The sequence below is a fragment of the Sturnus vulgaris genome, chromosome 26, assembly GCF_052056855.1.
Source record: "Sturnus vulgaris isolate bStuVul1 chromosome 26, bStuVul1.hap1, whole genome shotgun sequence".
Taxonomy (NCBI): Eukaryota; Metazoa; Chordata; class Aves; order Passeriformes; family Sturnidae; genus Sturnus; species Sturnus vulgaris.
The window spans coordinates 981,780-996,820 of record NC_142268.1 but is presented as its reverse complement, the minus strand read 5'-3'; the positions used below and the strand labels follow the sequence as shown (position 1 = coordinate 996,820).

At 53.7% G+C, this 15,041-nt stretch overlaps 1 protein-coding gene across 1 annotated transcript in view; it reads right to left on the bottom strand.

The window, feature by feature from the left end:
- FBN3 (fibrillin 3) overlaps positions 1–15,041 on the bottom strand; it is a 78,402-nt gene that overhangs the window by 24,653 nt on the left and 38,708 nt on the right. Inside the window, exons 16-28 of the mRNA XM_088179173.1 lie at positions 14,591–14,644; positions 12,815–12,940; positions 12,078–12,203; positions 10,232–10,351; positions 9,655–9,792; positions 9,338–9,388; positions 8,687–8,812; positions 7,823–8,050; positions 7,176–7,301; positions 5,276–5,404; positions 2,886–3,011; positions 1,531–1,656; positions 155–277 (exon numbers count right to left, since the gene is read on the bottom strand). Coding sequence (XP_088035299.1) covers positions 155–277; positions 1,531–1,656; positions 2,886–3,011; positions 5,276–5,404; positions 7,176–7,301; positions 7,823–8,050; positions 8,687–8,812; positions 9,338–9,388; positions 9,655–9,792; positions 10,232–10,351; positions 12,078–12,203; positions 12,815–12,940; positions 14,591–14,644 — 1,599 coding nt within the window. The remainder of the gene's footprint in view (positions 1–154; positions 278–1,530; positions 1,657–2,885; positions 3,012–5,275; positions 5,405–7,175; positions 7,302–7,822; positions 8,051–8,686; positions 8,813–9,337; positions 9,389–9,654; positions 9,793–10,231; positions 10,352–12,077; positions 12,204–12,814; positions 12,941–14,590; positions 14,645–15,041) is intronic.

The window sequence follows — 15,041 nt, the reverse complement described above, 5'->3', positions numbered from 1 at the left end:
CCAAATCCCGAGCAGCTGGCAGAGCAAAAAAACCCATCCCTCCAGAAAAACCCTTCCTTTGGATGGGATCAAAAAACGAGAGCCTTGGTGCCCTGGGGGGGGGACACAGAGACCCCCTGGGGCAACCCCTGCAGGAGCCACGGTGGCCACCGACCTGCACAGGACCTCTTGTCCGGCATCAGGGCGTAGCCCTCGCTGCAGCTGCACTCGTAGCTGCCCTCGGAGTTGGAGCAGTGAGTGTCACAGCCGCCGTTGGTGATGGTGCACTCGTCGATGTCTGGGGACAAGCACAGTGTCACCTGAGCTGCCAGGGACCCGCAGCACAGAGCCCAGGCAGCAGTTTGGGACGCAAATGTCCCCCCAGGCACAAGCAAAGAAGTTCATCCCCTGTCCCCCCCAGCCCCTGGCAGTGCCCTCGCAGAGGTGACAGCAGCACAGGTTTGGCTGTCACCCCGTCCACGACATTCCCTGCTGGGATGGATTGGGGTGTGACAGGGAGCTCTCACAGAGGTGTGTGCACGACAGAAAGATTTTGGGATGTAGAATCTGAATAGGAATAGAAAGGAAAGCAAGTTTTGATACAGAAGAAAAGAATTGCTGAGCCAGTTTTAATTAAGGGTAACTAAGAAGGCAAAGGGAACGTTAGCATGTGAGTAAAAAAGGGTTTTTATAGCTGAAAGCAAAGGATAAATCTACTTCAAACTAAAGACGTTTTTACCAAGCAAAAAAAAAAAAGATTTCACAGACAAACAAGAAAACCAATGGTGCAAGTAAAAAAAAGGTCTCAGAAATTTCCACTACAAGAAAACTGAAAATCAACTTCCAGCTTAAACTGTAACACATTAACTTTTTGTGATTAGAAAATAGTAACAGGGATGTGGAAATGTTAGCAGTTATGACAGGCTATAGGTAATAGTAAAGGAATATTAATTGGTTGTTATGTATTAAAATAAAGTATATAATGCATTTTAACCAAAACTAAAGTTGGCTTCAGACAAACCCACAGCTGAGGCTGACAGGGCTGGGCTGGGCTCTGCCACCCCTGAGCTGTGAATTGCTGAATCCTCTGATACAATAAACAGCATTTAAAATTATAAATAAATAAATGGCTGTATCAGCTGGATACAATAAACAGCATTTTAAAAAAATACATAAATTGCTGTATCCTATGATAAAATAAACAGCATTTTAAAATAATAAATTGCTGTATCCTCTGGTACAATAAACAGCATTTTAAAATAATAAATTGCTGCATCCTCTGGTACAATAAACAGCATTTTAAAATAATAAATTGCTGTATCCTCTGATACAATAAACAGCATTTTAAAATAATAAATTGCTGTATCCTCTGGTACAATAAACAGCATTTTAAAATAATAAATTGCTGCATCCTCTGATACAATAAACTGCATTTTAAAGCCGTCTAAAGCCCCACATCCCTCGTTTCATCTCTCACAAGTCCCCCTTTGCTTCAGCCTCTGAGCACGAGCCCAGGAAGGTTCTGGAAGGAGCTTTTGGAGCAGCACTCACCGACACAGCCCTGCCTGTCGGGGGTGGCCTGGAAGCCCGGGTCACACGAGCACTGGTAGGTGCCAATGACGTTGACACAGCGCCCGTTGCGACACAGGTTGTCACTGAGGGAGCACTCGTTGATGTCTGAGGGGACAAGAACACGTGGAGCAGCCAGCCCTGCTTGGGGACACGGCATGGGGACACGGCATGGGGACACGGGATCGGGACACGGGATCGGGACACGGGATGGGGACACGGGATGGGGACACGGCATGGGGACACGGCATGGGGACACGGGATCGGGACACTGGATCGGGACACGGGATCGGGACACGGGATGGGGACACGGGATGGGGACACGGGATCGGGACACGGGATCGGGACACGGCATGGGGACACGGGATGGGGATACGGGATGGGGACACGGGATGAGGACGCGGGATGGGGACACGGGATCGGGGACACGGGATGGGGACACGGGATGGGGACACGGGATCGGGACACGGGATGGGGACACGGGATCGGGACACGGGATCGGGACACTGGATGGGGACACGGGATGGGGACACGGGATCGGGACACGGGATCGGGACACTGGATCGGGACACGGGATCGGGACACGGGATGGGGACACGGCATGGGGACACGGCATGGGGACACGGCATGGGGACACGGGATCGGGACACGGCAGGGGACACGGGATCGGGACACGGGATCGGGACACGGGATGGGGACACAGCCCCGGGTGTCCCAAGTGGGCAAAGGCAGCAGCAAAGCGAACATCAGAGCAATGAAACGCTGGGGGTGAGCCTGGAGCCTCCGGGATGAGCGGGACACTCGTCATGGAAGGACAGAAGGATTTGGGTGGGAGGGACCTGGAGGATCGTTCAGGGACAGGGAAAAGGGACAGGGACAAGGGACAGGAAGCAGGGATAAGGGACAGGGATGGGGACAGGGATAAGGGGCAGGGACAGGAATAAGGGACATGGATAAGGGACAGGAATAAGGGACAGGAATAAGGGATAGGGATAAGGGACAGGATGGGGACAGGAATAAGGGACAGGGATAAGGACACGGATAAGGACACGGATATGGGACAGGGACAGGGATAAGTGACAGGGACAGGAATAAAGGACAGGGATAAGGGACAGGGATAAGGACACGGATAAGGGACAGGGACAGGGATAAGTGACAGGGATGGGGACAGGGACGGAGACAGGAACAGGGATAAGTGACAGGGACGGGGACAGGAACAGGGACAGGGACCCCTCCAGTAGCCCAGGCTGCTCCCGGCTCTTGCCGGGATGGGCTGCAGGGGACGGGAAGGATCCCAGAGCCCTGCCCGGGCCATTCCCCCCCCGGTGTCCCCTCACCAACGCAGGTGTTGCCCTCGGCTGTCAGCTCGTGCCCAGGGGGGCAGATGCACTCGAAGCTGCCCTCGGTGTTGACGCAGATCCCGCCCCGGCACAGCAGCGGGTCCCGCTCGCACTCGTTGATGTCTGCACGGAAAAATGGGATTGGTTCCTTTCCAGGGGCTTCTCCAAGGGAGGAACAGCCCAGAACGGGGAATGGCACACAGGGAATGTCACACAGGAGTGCAGGGCTTGGATCCTGTGCTCTCCTGGTTGGAATGTGAATGTTGGGAAATCCCATCTTGAGCCCCGACCTCAGCAGAACCCAAGAGCCCCTCAATGACAGCAGAGAAAGGGGCTGAGGTTGGATGTATTAAAAAAAAAAAAAATCTCGTTTTCCTCTCGTGTTTATTTTCCTGACTCCAGCTTTGAAGTTAAGGATGGGATATTTTCCCCGACTTGGATAAAACACTGATGAGATTTTCAGGTGAAGAGGGCTGGGATTTAGCTGAAAATGGGGATGAAAATCAGTGGGAGCCTGGTCCTGGTGAATCCCAGGCTGCATTTTCACTGCTGGTATTGTCCCCTGCCCCAGGCTGGAAAGAAATCCTCCCTCAGGAGGCTGAAGCCAAATTCTGTTGCCAAACACAGGTGGGAAGAAGTTAATCCCTGGCCACAGGCAATGACAAAACGTCACCACCCCCTTTGGGGTGAGATGACTCAGCTCCCTGTCACCCAGAAAAAAAAAAAAAAGGATAAAGAGGAATTGGACAAATCACAGTGAGCATTAAATTAAAAAAAAAAAAAAAAAAAAAAAAAAAAAGAACAATGAAATTTATATCCCTCTATAAAGATTAGAAATCTGATTACTGCATGAAGGCACCAGGTCAGGGGTGAGGACTGTGACATTCCCAGTGTCCCAGAAATGGAGCAGAAGGAGGAGGATGAGCAGTGGGAGCTGTGGAAACCCACGCCACAAATTGTACAGAAAAGACAAAGCCCCTGCCAGGGCCAGTGATTTATTTTAAACAGCACAGCGAATAAAACATGAAAAATAATAAAAAAAAAAAAGTGGTGTTGAATCATGGCTTGGAGTGGTTTGAAAAGCCAAGCCAAAGCAGAATATTAAGAGCAGGTCAGTGAGACAAGTGAGTCTGGCTGGACAGAGGAGAGGAACATGGAATGCCAGGAATTAGAGGACAGCAGGAGCCTGGCTGAGCTGCTGGAGACAAACTGAGGTACTGAGGTCACTTTAAAGCTCCAAACAAGAATTATTCAATTGAAAACAGATGAGACTCGGACAGAATTAAAAACGAGCCTCGGGCAGACGGGAGGAGCTGTGAGGAAAGGTGCCAGCACAAAGGGAGGTGGAATGGGCAGGTGAAGGGAGCCCCCCACACCTGACAGGTCAGGGGGGTCCCAGAACTCTCACGGGGGGTTTGATCCCTGCAAGATTTGGGGATCTTGACACGTGGGAAAGACTTTATAACTTGTAAGAAACGAGAGTTATAAAGTAGGTCTGGATTTGAGGTGTACAGGGATAATTTTTTCTAAAGCATGCACTGTGAAACTTTACTGTTTCATTTATTTGTTGAAAGCCTCGGGTTACACAATACATCGAATATAATAATATTTCTGTTTTAGCCCAGCCTAGTCTTGTTTACTTTTGCTTTGTATTCAAATGAATTTAAAAAATCTTCTCGTGTTTCTTCAGTTCTTCGGGGTCTCTGGTGAAGACTTTTAAACTCTTCAGCACACTTGAACTTTCAGCTTTGTTTCTGGAGTGTCTTAACCCTTTGGGCACATTCTAGACCTTGAGATTCAGGGTTTTGGATTTATCCCTTCTCACTGGTAGCCTTGCACCCCTCACCCTGTTTGCAAAAATTATCACAAAGCAAAAATCTCTTCCTGATTTTTGCCAGCACAGTAAATGTCAGGTGTTCTTTGTTGTTTTAGTTTTTTGGTTTTTGTTTTTTTTTAATGAACTATTTCTCACTTTTCGATTTTCTGTCTCAATCTGCACCCTGCTCTGTCCCAGGAAGTGCCATGGGGGGCCCAGCCCTGTGGGACACATATTGAAAAAGTAAAAAAATGACAGCCTGAAAAATATTCCAGGCTGGAGCTTCTCAGCTCTGTTCCCAGTTGATAAACTGGTCCAGCTCAAGGCTAAGGGAGAATTTCTCCCAGGGTAATAATTTGATCAAAATAAAAAGGAATTAACAACGTCGTGCTGTGTCACCAAGCCCTGGGAACGGGGTGCCAATCACCTTTTTCTCTACTCTTGGAATTCCCAAGCCACGCTATAAAACCAAGCGTGTCACGACAAAACAAACCACGTAGCCGCGCATCTTCTTTCTGCCGCACTTAAAGGGTTAAAAGCCCTTTTCCCGGGGCTGCCCCGCCCCACTCACCCATGCAGTTCTTCATCATCATGAAGCCGCTCTCGTAGCCCTCGAAGCACTCGCACTCGAAGCTGCCCGGGGTGTTGACACAGGAGCCGTGGCCACACAGGTCGGGGGAGATGCGACACTCGTCGATGTCTGGGGACGGGGACAGGGATGGGGACACACACGTTGAGAGAGCCAGGGGGTTACAGCTTGGAGGTTCTTTGTCAGGGTTGGATTTCTCCTGATTCTGTCGCTGGTGTGGGGGTTTTTGGGGTCTCTTTGGGATTTCTGAGGTTGCTCCTGCAGCTCTCAGTGATGGAGCAAATTCCCCAAGCCTTGCCCAGATGGAATTTTGGCTCGTGGGGAGCTCTCAGACCAGCGAGGTAGAGACCAGCACATGCAGAAAGGCACAAACCCATGGTTTATTCTATGAAGGCTTCCTGTCTGCACATACCCACGGCTGTTGTTTTACAGGGGTTTTATATCTTTGGAGGGTTTGACAGTTTGCACCAATTACCAAGGGAATTCTACTTTGTAACCAATCCCTGAGGGATTTTACATTCAAAGCTGGCCTATGGATACTAAAAGAGAATGAACCACTAATATTGAATAAGATAATAATATAAGAGGGTCTAACAACGGGGGGAAGCTAAATTCCTTTTGTATTTGTCATTTCACAGCCATTCCTTATCTCTAAGCTCTGGTTTTCCAAGGGGCTTGTTCTGAGGGTGCAGGGAAACTTTATTGAATTTCTGCTCCCTGCCCACATTCCCAGGCTGACAAGCTGACTGCAGCTTCAGTTAGGGAGGAGTCTCCCAGGGTGACAACACGGTGACAAACAGAGTGGAATTCATCACCAACATTAACCCCTGGTGTCTTTCCCGTGGGACACATCCTGAGGTGCTGTCCCAAGGATGTTTTTCCCAATTGTCCAATGAGCTCCTGTCCTGTCCTGGCTGCACTGACACACTTTAAATCCGGGCTGGCTGTACAATAAATTGTGGTTTTTTTCCCCAAAAAAAGCTCCGTGTGTGTTGCTGTCCTTTCTCTCTCTTTGCAGCTCAGTGACCACAAGCACAGATTTAAAATGTTCCTAAAAATCCCGGGAACTGCATACAACAGATCCAGGGGGTGGGGAAGGAAGGTTGGGTCTGGGAAAGGGAACCAGGCCCTGGGAAGGAATATTGAGCTTTGTCTTTTCTAGATCATGTGAAGCTACACCTGCATGATCATCACGTGATAAATGATGTGATTGTTAAATGTAACCCTTGTTTGGTAATTGATTTAATTTAATTAATTTAATTGTAATAAGAATCATGAGAAATGATGTAATTGTAACAAGAATAATGACAAAGAATATTTGGGGGGCCTTGCAATGTAAAGCCCTAAAAATGTAATGTAAAATTATTTTCTTGTCATGAAAATGACAAGAATTCATGCTTGGATAAGATCAATGCATAAACTAGAACAATATGGGTTTAATAATTAATATAGAGTTATATAAAGAAAAGGGTATAAAAACATGTGCATGTGGGAGTCAGATTTGGGTTTGCACCCCTGATTCCAAGAGCTCCTCAATAAAAGCACCAGCAGGAAATCATGGTGGGATTTTGTGTTTCAACACTAACAGCCACACCAGGGAGCAGCAGCAAAGGAATTCCCCAGCCTGGGAGAGGCTGCTCCATGGGGCAGGGCTGGCCCTTCACCCCACAGGCAGCCCGATGGAATCATGGAATTCCAGCACGGTTTGGGTTGGAGGGACCCTAAATCCCAGCCCAATCCCAGGCTGCTCCAAACCCAATATCCACCATGGCCTTGATGCTCCTGCCCTTGTCCCTAAATATTTGACTCCTGTGGGCAGCCCCAGCCCTCTGAGCCCCCCCAAAAGCAGCAGGAACAGCTCGGGGGGGGGGGGATCCCTCACCTGTGCAGTTCCTCTCCTCAGCATCCAGAGCAAATCCATTGCCACAGATGCACCTGAAGCTGCCGATGGTGTTCCTGCAGGTGCCGTGGGTGCAGAGCCCAGAGAACACCTTGCACTCGTTCACATCTGAGGGGGAATCACAGGGATGAGAGAGGGGGTCCCCAAGAACCCCCCCAGCCCAGCCCAACCCAACCCAGCCCAACCCACTCCAGTTCAGTCCAGTCCAGCTCAATCCAGCCCAACCCAGCCCAATCCAGCTCAATCCAACCCAGTCCAGTCCAGTCCAACCCCATGCAGCCCAACCCAGCCCAGCCCAGTCTAGCCCATCTCAGCCCAGTCCAACCCAGTCCAGTCCAGTCCATCCCAGCCCAACCCAGTCCAGCCCATCTCAGCCCAGTCCAGCCCAACCCACTCCAGTCCAGCCCAGCCCAATCCAGCCCAGCCCAATCCAACCCAGCCCAGCCCAAACCAACTCAGCCCAGCTCAATCCAACCCAGTCCAGTCCAGCCCAGCCCAGCTCAATCTAACCCAGTCCAGCCCAGCCCAGCCCAGCCCAGCCCAATCCATCCCATCCCATCCCATCCCATCCCATCCCATCCCATCCCATCCCATCCCATCCCATCCCATCCCATCCCAATCCCCCTCACCTTTGTAGAAGGGCCGTCCCGAGAGCACATCCCCCCGGTTGGCAAAGCCGGGCCCGCGGGGACACAGAGCCTTGAACTCGGCCGAGCCCGCACGGGGACACTCCTCGCAGTCCGAGCCCCAGGCGGAGCCCACGGAGCAGCAGCACAAATCCATGCGGAACTTCCCGGGCAGCGGCTCCGTGCACTCGTCCTCGTCCCAGCGCATGTAACACTGCTCCACCCGCACGTCTGGGGACAGAGCCAGCCTCAGAGCCCGCACCGACACGGGTGACACTGCTGGGACAGGCTGGGGACACCTCAGAGCCCGCACGGACACGGGTGACACTGCTGGGACAGGCTGGGGACACTGCTGGGACAGGCTGGGGGTGGCTTTGGAGAGGGGGGGTCTCCTCCAAACAGCGCCCATGGGGATGAGCAAAGTGATTTTTGGGAGGGATTGCATAGCACGGACCGCTGGCAGCAGGGACAGAGGATGGATCCTCGCAGAATCCCAGAATTTAGGTTGGAAAAGACCTTTGAGATCATCAGGTGACACAACATCAGCGTGTCCCCGAGTGCCACATCCAGGCTTTCCTTAAACGCGGTGCTGCGAGCACAGGCGATCCCCGCAAAGGGCACGAGTTCGGCACTGCGTGCCCAGGAGCGCTTTTAGGGCTCGTCTTTAACCCCTGAGACCATCTGGTCACTCCTGAACCCACCCACGAAGGACAACGGTGTCACCAACTGCACTTGGGGACACAAAACTCTGGTTTGGCCGTGAGATTTTTTTTTTGGCTTTTCCAGGTGTGGCTCAATTCCCATGAATTCCTGGCGGGGAGGGGAGGATGTGGGAGGGCAGGATGGGGGTAGAGGAGGTGCCCTCACCCACGCAGGTCCTGGCGGTGCCATCCAGGGTCAGCCCCTCGGGGCACTCGCAGCGGAAGGAGCCGGCGGAGTTCACGCAGCGCCCGTTGGGGCACACGCCCGGGAACACCTCGCACTCGTTCACGTCTGTGGGGGGACACATTGGGGACAAGGTGAGGGATGGCTCGGGGTGGGGACGTGGCCAGTGGGACCTCAAAGGGGCTCCCAGAGGAGGTGGGAGGAGCCCAGAGCTGCCCAGCAGGCTCCAAGTGGTGACTGAGCCATGAAAACTGGGCACAGAGAGAGCGGGGATCTGGGCACAGACACACAGACAGACACACAGACAGACAGACACACAGACAGACAAAGACCAGAGAGGGGAGATCTCCCCCAAGACTCGGGGAGGCAGGAGGGCAACAGGGAAGCAATGATCCCATTCCCAAGAAGAAAAGCAGTTTCCCCTTCCCAAGAAAAGCAGTTTCCCCTTTCTAAGGAAAGCAGTTTCCCATTCCCAAGGAAAGCAGTTTCCCATTCCCAAGAAGAAAAGCAGTTTCCCATTCCCAAGAAGAAAAGCAGTTTCCCATTCCCGAGAAAAGCAGTTTCCCATTCCCAAGAAGAAAAGCAGTTTCCCATTCCCGAGAAAAGCAGTTTTCCATCCCTGCCGCACTTTACCTTCACAGGTGACGCCCTTCATGCGGGCGTAGCCCCGGGGACAGGCGGTGTCTGCAGGGGACAGCGATGTCAGCCAGGAAACCCTTCCAGCTTTCCCACACAACCACGGAATATCCAGCGAGACCCGCAGGATCACCCAGCCCAACTCCTGACCCTTCCCACCGCCCCCCCCAAAAAAAACCCCCACCCTGTCCCTGCGAGCCTTGTCAGTGCCCCACCACCCTCTGGGCATTTTTCCCCCTTTCCCGATCTCCATCCCACAGCTTGGCACAGCGGCAGCATTCCCTCGGGAATGGCACAGCCTGGCACAGCCTCACCGATCTCGCAGCGCTCGCAGGGGCTGCCCCAGGCTGCCCCCAGGGTGGCACAGCACTCGGATTTCAGCGTGGCACCGTTGATGTTGACCTCGCAGCGCCCGTCCTGGATGTTGAGCCAGCAGGTTCCCTTCATGCTGTCTGCAGGGACACAGCGGCTCAGGGGTGCCCCCCGTGCCCCCCGTGCCCCCCGTGCCAGGCATGGCACCCCTGGCAGGAGCTGTCCCCTCCCCACTGCTCCTGGGAGTCACCGATCCTCTGGGACGTGGCTTTCCCCACAAACCGGGGAACCTCCAAACCCATCCAGTGCCACCCCTGCCATGGGGACACCTCCCTGATGCCAGCCCCACCCAGCCTGGCCGTGGGCACTGCCAGGGATCCACAGCTGCTCTGGGAATTCCATCCCAGCCAGGAATTCCTCCCCAGTATCCCACCCATCCTCTGGGATTGCTGTCCCTGTGCCAGGCCGGGTGACACTGGCAGTGTCACACACCGATCCTCAGGGATTGCTGTCCCTGTGCCAGGCCGGGTGGCCGTGCAGGTGACGCTGGCAGTGCCACCCTGCCCTGGCAGTGCTCACCCACGCAGATGGTGCCACTGGGGTCCAGTTTGCTGCCCGGGGAGCACTCGCAGGCGAAGGAGCCCGCGTTGTTCCGGCACAGCCCGTTCACACACGGGTTGGACGTGCACTCGTTGATGTCTGCGGGGACAGGGGACAAGGGACAGGGGACAAGGGGACAGGGGATAAAGGGATAAAGGACAGGAGACAGGGGACAAGGGACAAGGGGCAAGGGGACAGGGGGCAAGGGGACAGGGGGATAAAGGACAGGAGACAGGGGACAAGGGGATAAAGGACAGGAGAAAAGGGGACAGGGGACAAGGGGACGGGGGATAAAGGACAGGGGACAAGAGGCAAAGGGACAGGGGACAAGGGGATAAAGGACAGGGGACAAGAGGCAAAGGGAGAGGGGATAAAGGACAGGGGACAAAGGGACAGGGGACAAAGGGACCAGAGACAAGGAGACAAGGGACAGGGGACAAAGGGATAAAGCACAGAACAGGGGACCAAGGGGACAAGGGGACAAGGGGACAAGGGGACAAGGGGACAAGGGGACAGGGAACAAAAGACAAAGGGACAAGGGGTAAAGGACAGGGGAAAAGGGGACAAAGGGACAAGGGGACAAGGAACAAGGGGACAAAGGGACAAAGTCACTGAGGGCAGTGACAGGGGGCACAGCCCTGGGGGACACACCCTGGAGGAGGTGAGCGTGAAGAATGGTGGGGCTGAATTCTTTTTTAAGTGGTTTTAAATAGAAGAGTAAAATTTAAAATACGTTAAAATCTGTTATATGCTAGTATACAAAAATATAAAGTGTGGCATATAGAAAAACATTGTGATATAGAGCATAAAAATACTGTATAATATACTAATATATTATATATAGTACATAATTAATATATATTATATATTGTATGTTATATATAATATATATTCTATATATTATAGAATAGATATATGCCATATATAATATGTAAAATATATAATATATAATGTATGACACATAATATATATTACTTATATTATACCTATAAACTAATATATAATATAATAATATAATATATAACATAAGAAACACTACATAATGTATTATATAAATAACAAACGATAAATTACACAGAAATTCCATATAAATATATAAAATATAAGTGTGCACGTGTCACATAGAGAGCTCTAACAGCCATATTAAAAAGAGAAGATTTTAAAAAAATGATTTGGATTGAGGGTGGTTGGGGCACTTGTGTGCAAAGTGCCAGTTCTGAAATATTCGAGGCCTCTGTGCACAGGAAACCATTTTTCCCCCTCCAAATCACAGCCTTTCAATCAAATTCCCCAAAAATTGCAATTTTGGTCAGGCCTCAAGCCCAAATTTTGTGGCCCTGGAGGAAATTGAAATTGCTCTGGTTTCCAGGCTCGGATGTTTTGGGGTCAGGTGTCCACTGCTGTGAACCCAGTGTGAAACATCACTACAAACCATGGGGGGAAAAATAAAAAAAAAAGTGAGGTCAAAGCCCCCCCCCCCCAACCCCAAAGGTGCAGATTTGCAGAGCAGTGCAGTGGGGAGGGAAGCAGGGATTTCCACCTGGGATTCCCAGCAGGAATTTCCAACTGAGATTTCCAGCTGGGATCTTAAGCAGGGATTTCTAGGAAGGATTTCCAGCAGGGATTTCCAACTGGGATCTCCAGCAGGGATTTATAGGAGGGGATTCCCAGCAGGGATTCCCAACTGGGATTTACATGATGGGATTTCCAGCAGGGATTCCCAGCAGGGATTCCCAGCAGGGATCTCCAGCTGGGCTGGCCCCGGGCAGGAGCTCAGGCCGAGGTTTTTTCCCCCCCAGGCTGCGGAGCTGCCCAGCCCCGGTACCTTCACAGGTGTCGGTCTCGGTGCGGAACACGAAGCCCTTGGGGCAGGTGCAGGTGTAGCTGCCCGGGGTGTTCCTGCACAGCCCATTGTCACACAGCAGCCGGTTCACGCTGCACTCGTCCACATCTGGGGGGCAGATGTGACATCTGTGAGCTGCTGTGGGCTGGGAAGGGTTAATTCCCCCACCCGCGGGGTCGTGGATCCCACCCCAGTCCCTGCACAGACACCCCGGCATTCCCAGCCTGTCCCAGAGTGCTGTCCCTGCTCCGGCAGGGCTGGGATCATTCCCGGGGGAATTTGGAGCAGGAACCATTCCCTGATCTCCATCCCAACCCCTGGCACAGCCCCAGCCCTTCCCTGGATCCTGGGACAGAAATCTGCTCCCAGGGCAGGGATCAGAGCTGCCCCAGCCCTTCCCTGGATCCTGGGACAGAAATCTGCTCCCAGGGCAGGGATCAGAGGTCCCCCAGCCCTTCCCTGGATCCTGGGACAGAAATCTGCTCCCAGGGCAGGGATCAGAGCTGCCCCTGCCCTTCCCTCACAAGGAACCCACAGAGTCTCCCCTGCTCTCCAGGAGGGAGCAGGGAATGAATTCCCCATTTTCCTTCCTTGTCCTCATCCCACCCCGTGAGCTCTCCAGCTCCCACCCTCCCTCCAGTTCCCCACTGGATTTGGGTGGTGCTTGAGGGGGTGGCACCCCCTGAGCCCCTCCCCGTGCCAGGCAGCCCCTGACTCACCCACGCAGTTCTTGCCCGTGGGGTCGGACTCGTAGCCCAGGTTGCAGATGCAGCGGTAGCTGCCCCGCAGGTTCTCACACATCCCGTTGGGGCAGATGTCGGGGTTCAGGGCACACTCGTTGATGTCTGACAAGGAAAAAGAGGCACGGGAGATGGAGCCAGCAAATGCAAAGACAGGAACGTTGCACCTCCTGAATCTTCACTGCAGGAATTGTGGATCCCAGAATGGGCTGGGTTGGGTTGGGTTGGTTTAGGCTGGGTTGAGTTGGGTTGGGTTGGTTGGGCTGGGTCAGGTTGGTTGGTTTGGGTTAGGTTGGGTTGGGCTGGGCTGGGTTGTGTTGGTTGGGTTGGGTCAGGCTGGGTTGGGTTAGGTTGGGCTGGGCTGGGTTGAGTTGGGTTGGGCTGGGCTGGGTTGGGCTGGATTGGGTTAGGTTGGGTTAGGTTGGGCTGGGTTGGGTTGGTTGGGTTGGGCTGGATTGGTTGGGTTGGGTTGGGCTGGGCTGGGTTGGGTTGGTTGGGTCAGGTTGAGTTGGGTTGGGCTGGGTTGGATCTCAAAGCCCATCTCGTTCCACTGCCACCACTCCAGGCTGCTCCAAGCCCTGCCCAAGGTTGGGGCAGCCACAGCTTGTCCCTGTCCTGAGCCAGCCCAGGGCTCTGAGTCAGGACAGAGCTGGATAACGGGCTGGGATAAGCCCAGTTTTAAGTCAGGGGCTCTCAGGTGTGACAGAGTTTTCTTTATCCCAGTACTGAGCTCAGGTCCTTTAATCACCCCTGGATTCAGCCCCAGGTGACCCAAAAAGGTGCCAGCCAGGAGGGCACTGTCCTTTCCCTGCAGCAGCATCCTCTCCTCTGCTCTTTTGGAGCCAAACCCTGGTGCCAGGGCAGAGATTTCACCCAGCCCAGCCTGTGCTGGCACCACGGGGTCCCTGCAGTGCCAGCTGGCCACGGCTGCCCAGGCACTGCTGGCCTTTGTCCCCACGCTCCTGGAGCTCAGCTCCATCCAGGGAAACACAGCCTGGAGAGCTCAGAGTGCAGCCCTGGCTCCAGGCACGGCTGGAATGCCCAGAGCACGGCTTTGCTAGAAGGAGTCTCAGCATTCCCATGGGGCTGCCCCTGGCCAGGACACGAGCCCTGGATGGGAGCCCAAGGAGCCACCGGGGCTTCTCCTCTGGCTCCTTCCCATCCCCAAGGCTTGGCAGGGCCCTGGCTGCTCTGGGCTCTCCCTGCTGATCCAAGCACTGCCCAGGGCTGGCACTGGGACCTCTTGGAACTCAGAGCAGCCCCTTGGCAGCACAGATTGGTCACCTCCCTCTGCCTGGGACACCCCAAGGAGGAGCTGGGGAGCAGAGGAGGGTCCCAGTGCTCATTCCCATCCCAGCAGGGAGTGCAGCCCAGCCTCTCCTGGCACAGCTCCCACAGATCCATCCCTGCTCCAGGAAAAGCAGCTGAGGGTGTTTCCCGTGGAATCCTGCACGTCCCCGGGGAATCTTGCATGTCTGTGGGGAATCCTGGACGTCCCTGGGGGATCCTGAATGTCCCTGAGGAATCCTGCAAGTCCCTAGGGAATCCTGCACGTCCCTGAGGAATCCTGCACGTCCCTGGGGGATTCTGCACATCCCTGAGGAATCCTGTAGGTCCCGGAGGAATCCTGCACATCCCTGAGGAATCCTGAACATCCCTGGGGATCCTGCACGTCCCTGAGGAATCCTGCACGTCCCTGGGGGATCCTACATGTCCCTCGGGAATCCTGCACGTCCTTCAGGGATCTGTACCCACCTCTGCCATCAGCCGTGATCCCGATGCCGCTGCTGCAGAGAGCCTGGAATTCCGCTGGGGACGGAGCAGAGCAGAGCCATGAGCGTGGCAGGAGCTCCCCACACGGAGACCCCCGGAGCTCAGTGCCCCGACCCACTGAGGGCTGAACCCTTTCTTTGTCACAGCGCCCGTTTTAGGGTTGTTTATGCTCAGGTAACACAAGCACAGAACCTTGGAGGGACCCCAAGGACCATCCAGCCCAAGCCCAGACACCCCAACAATCCCACCCTGCTCCTGGCAGCGTTGTCCCAACTCTCCTCGAGCTCTCCCAGCCTTGGCGCAGTGACTTTGTGCATTTTAACGCTGATACTCCCACTTCCAACATCCCAACACCAGATCTGGGCACCGCTCTCCATTTTCCCCCCATTCCTACATCTCTCCACGCTGCCCAAACCACGCCAGGACATTCCCG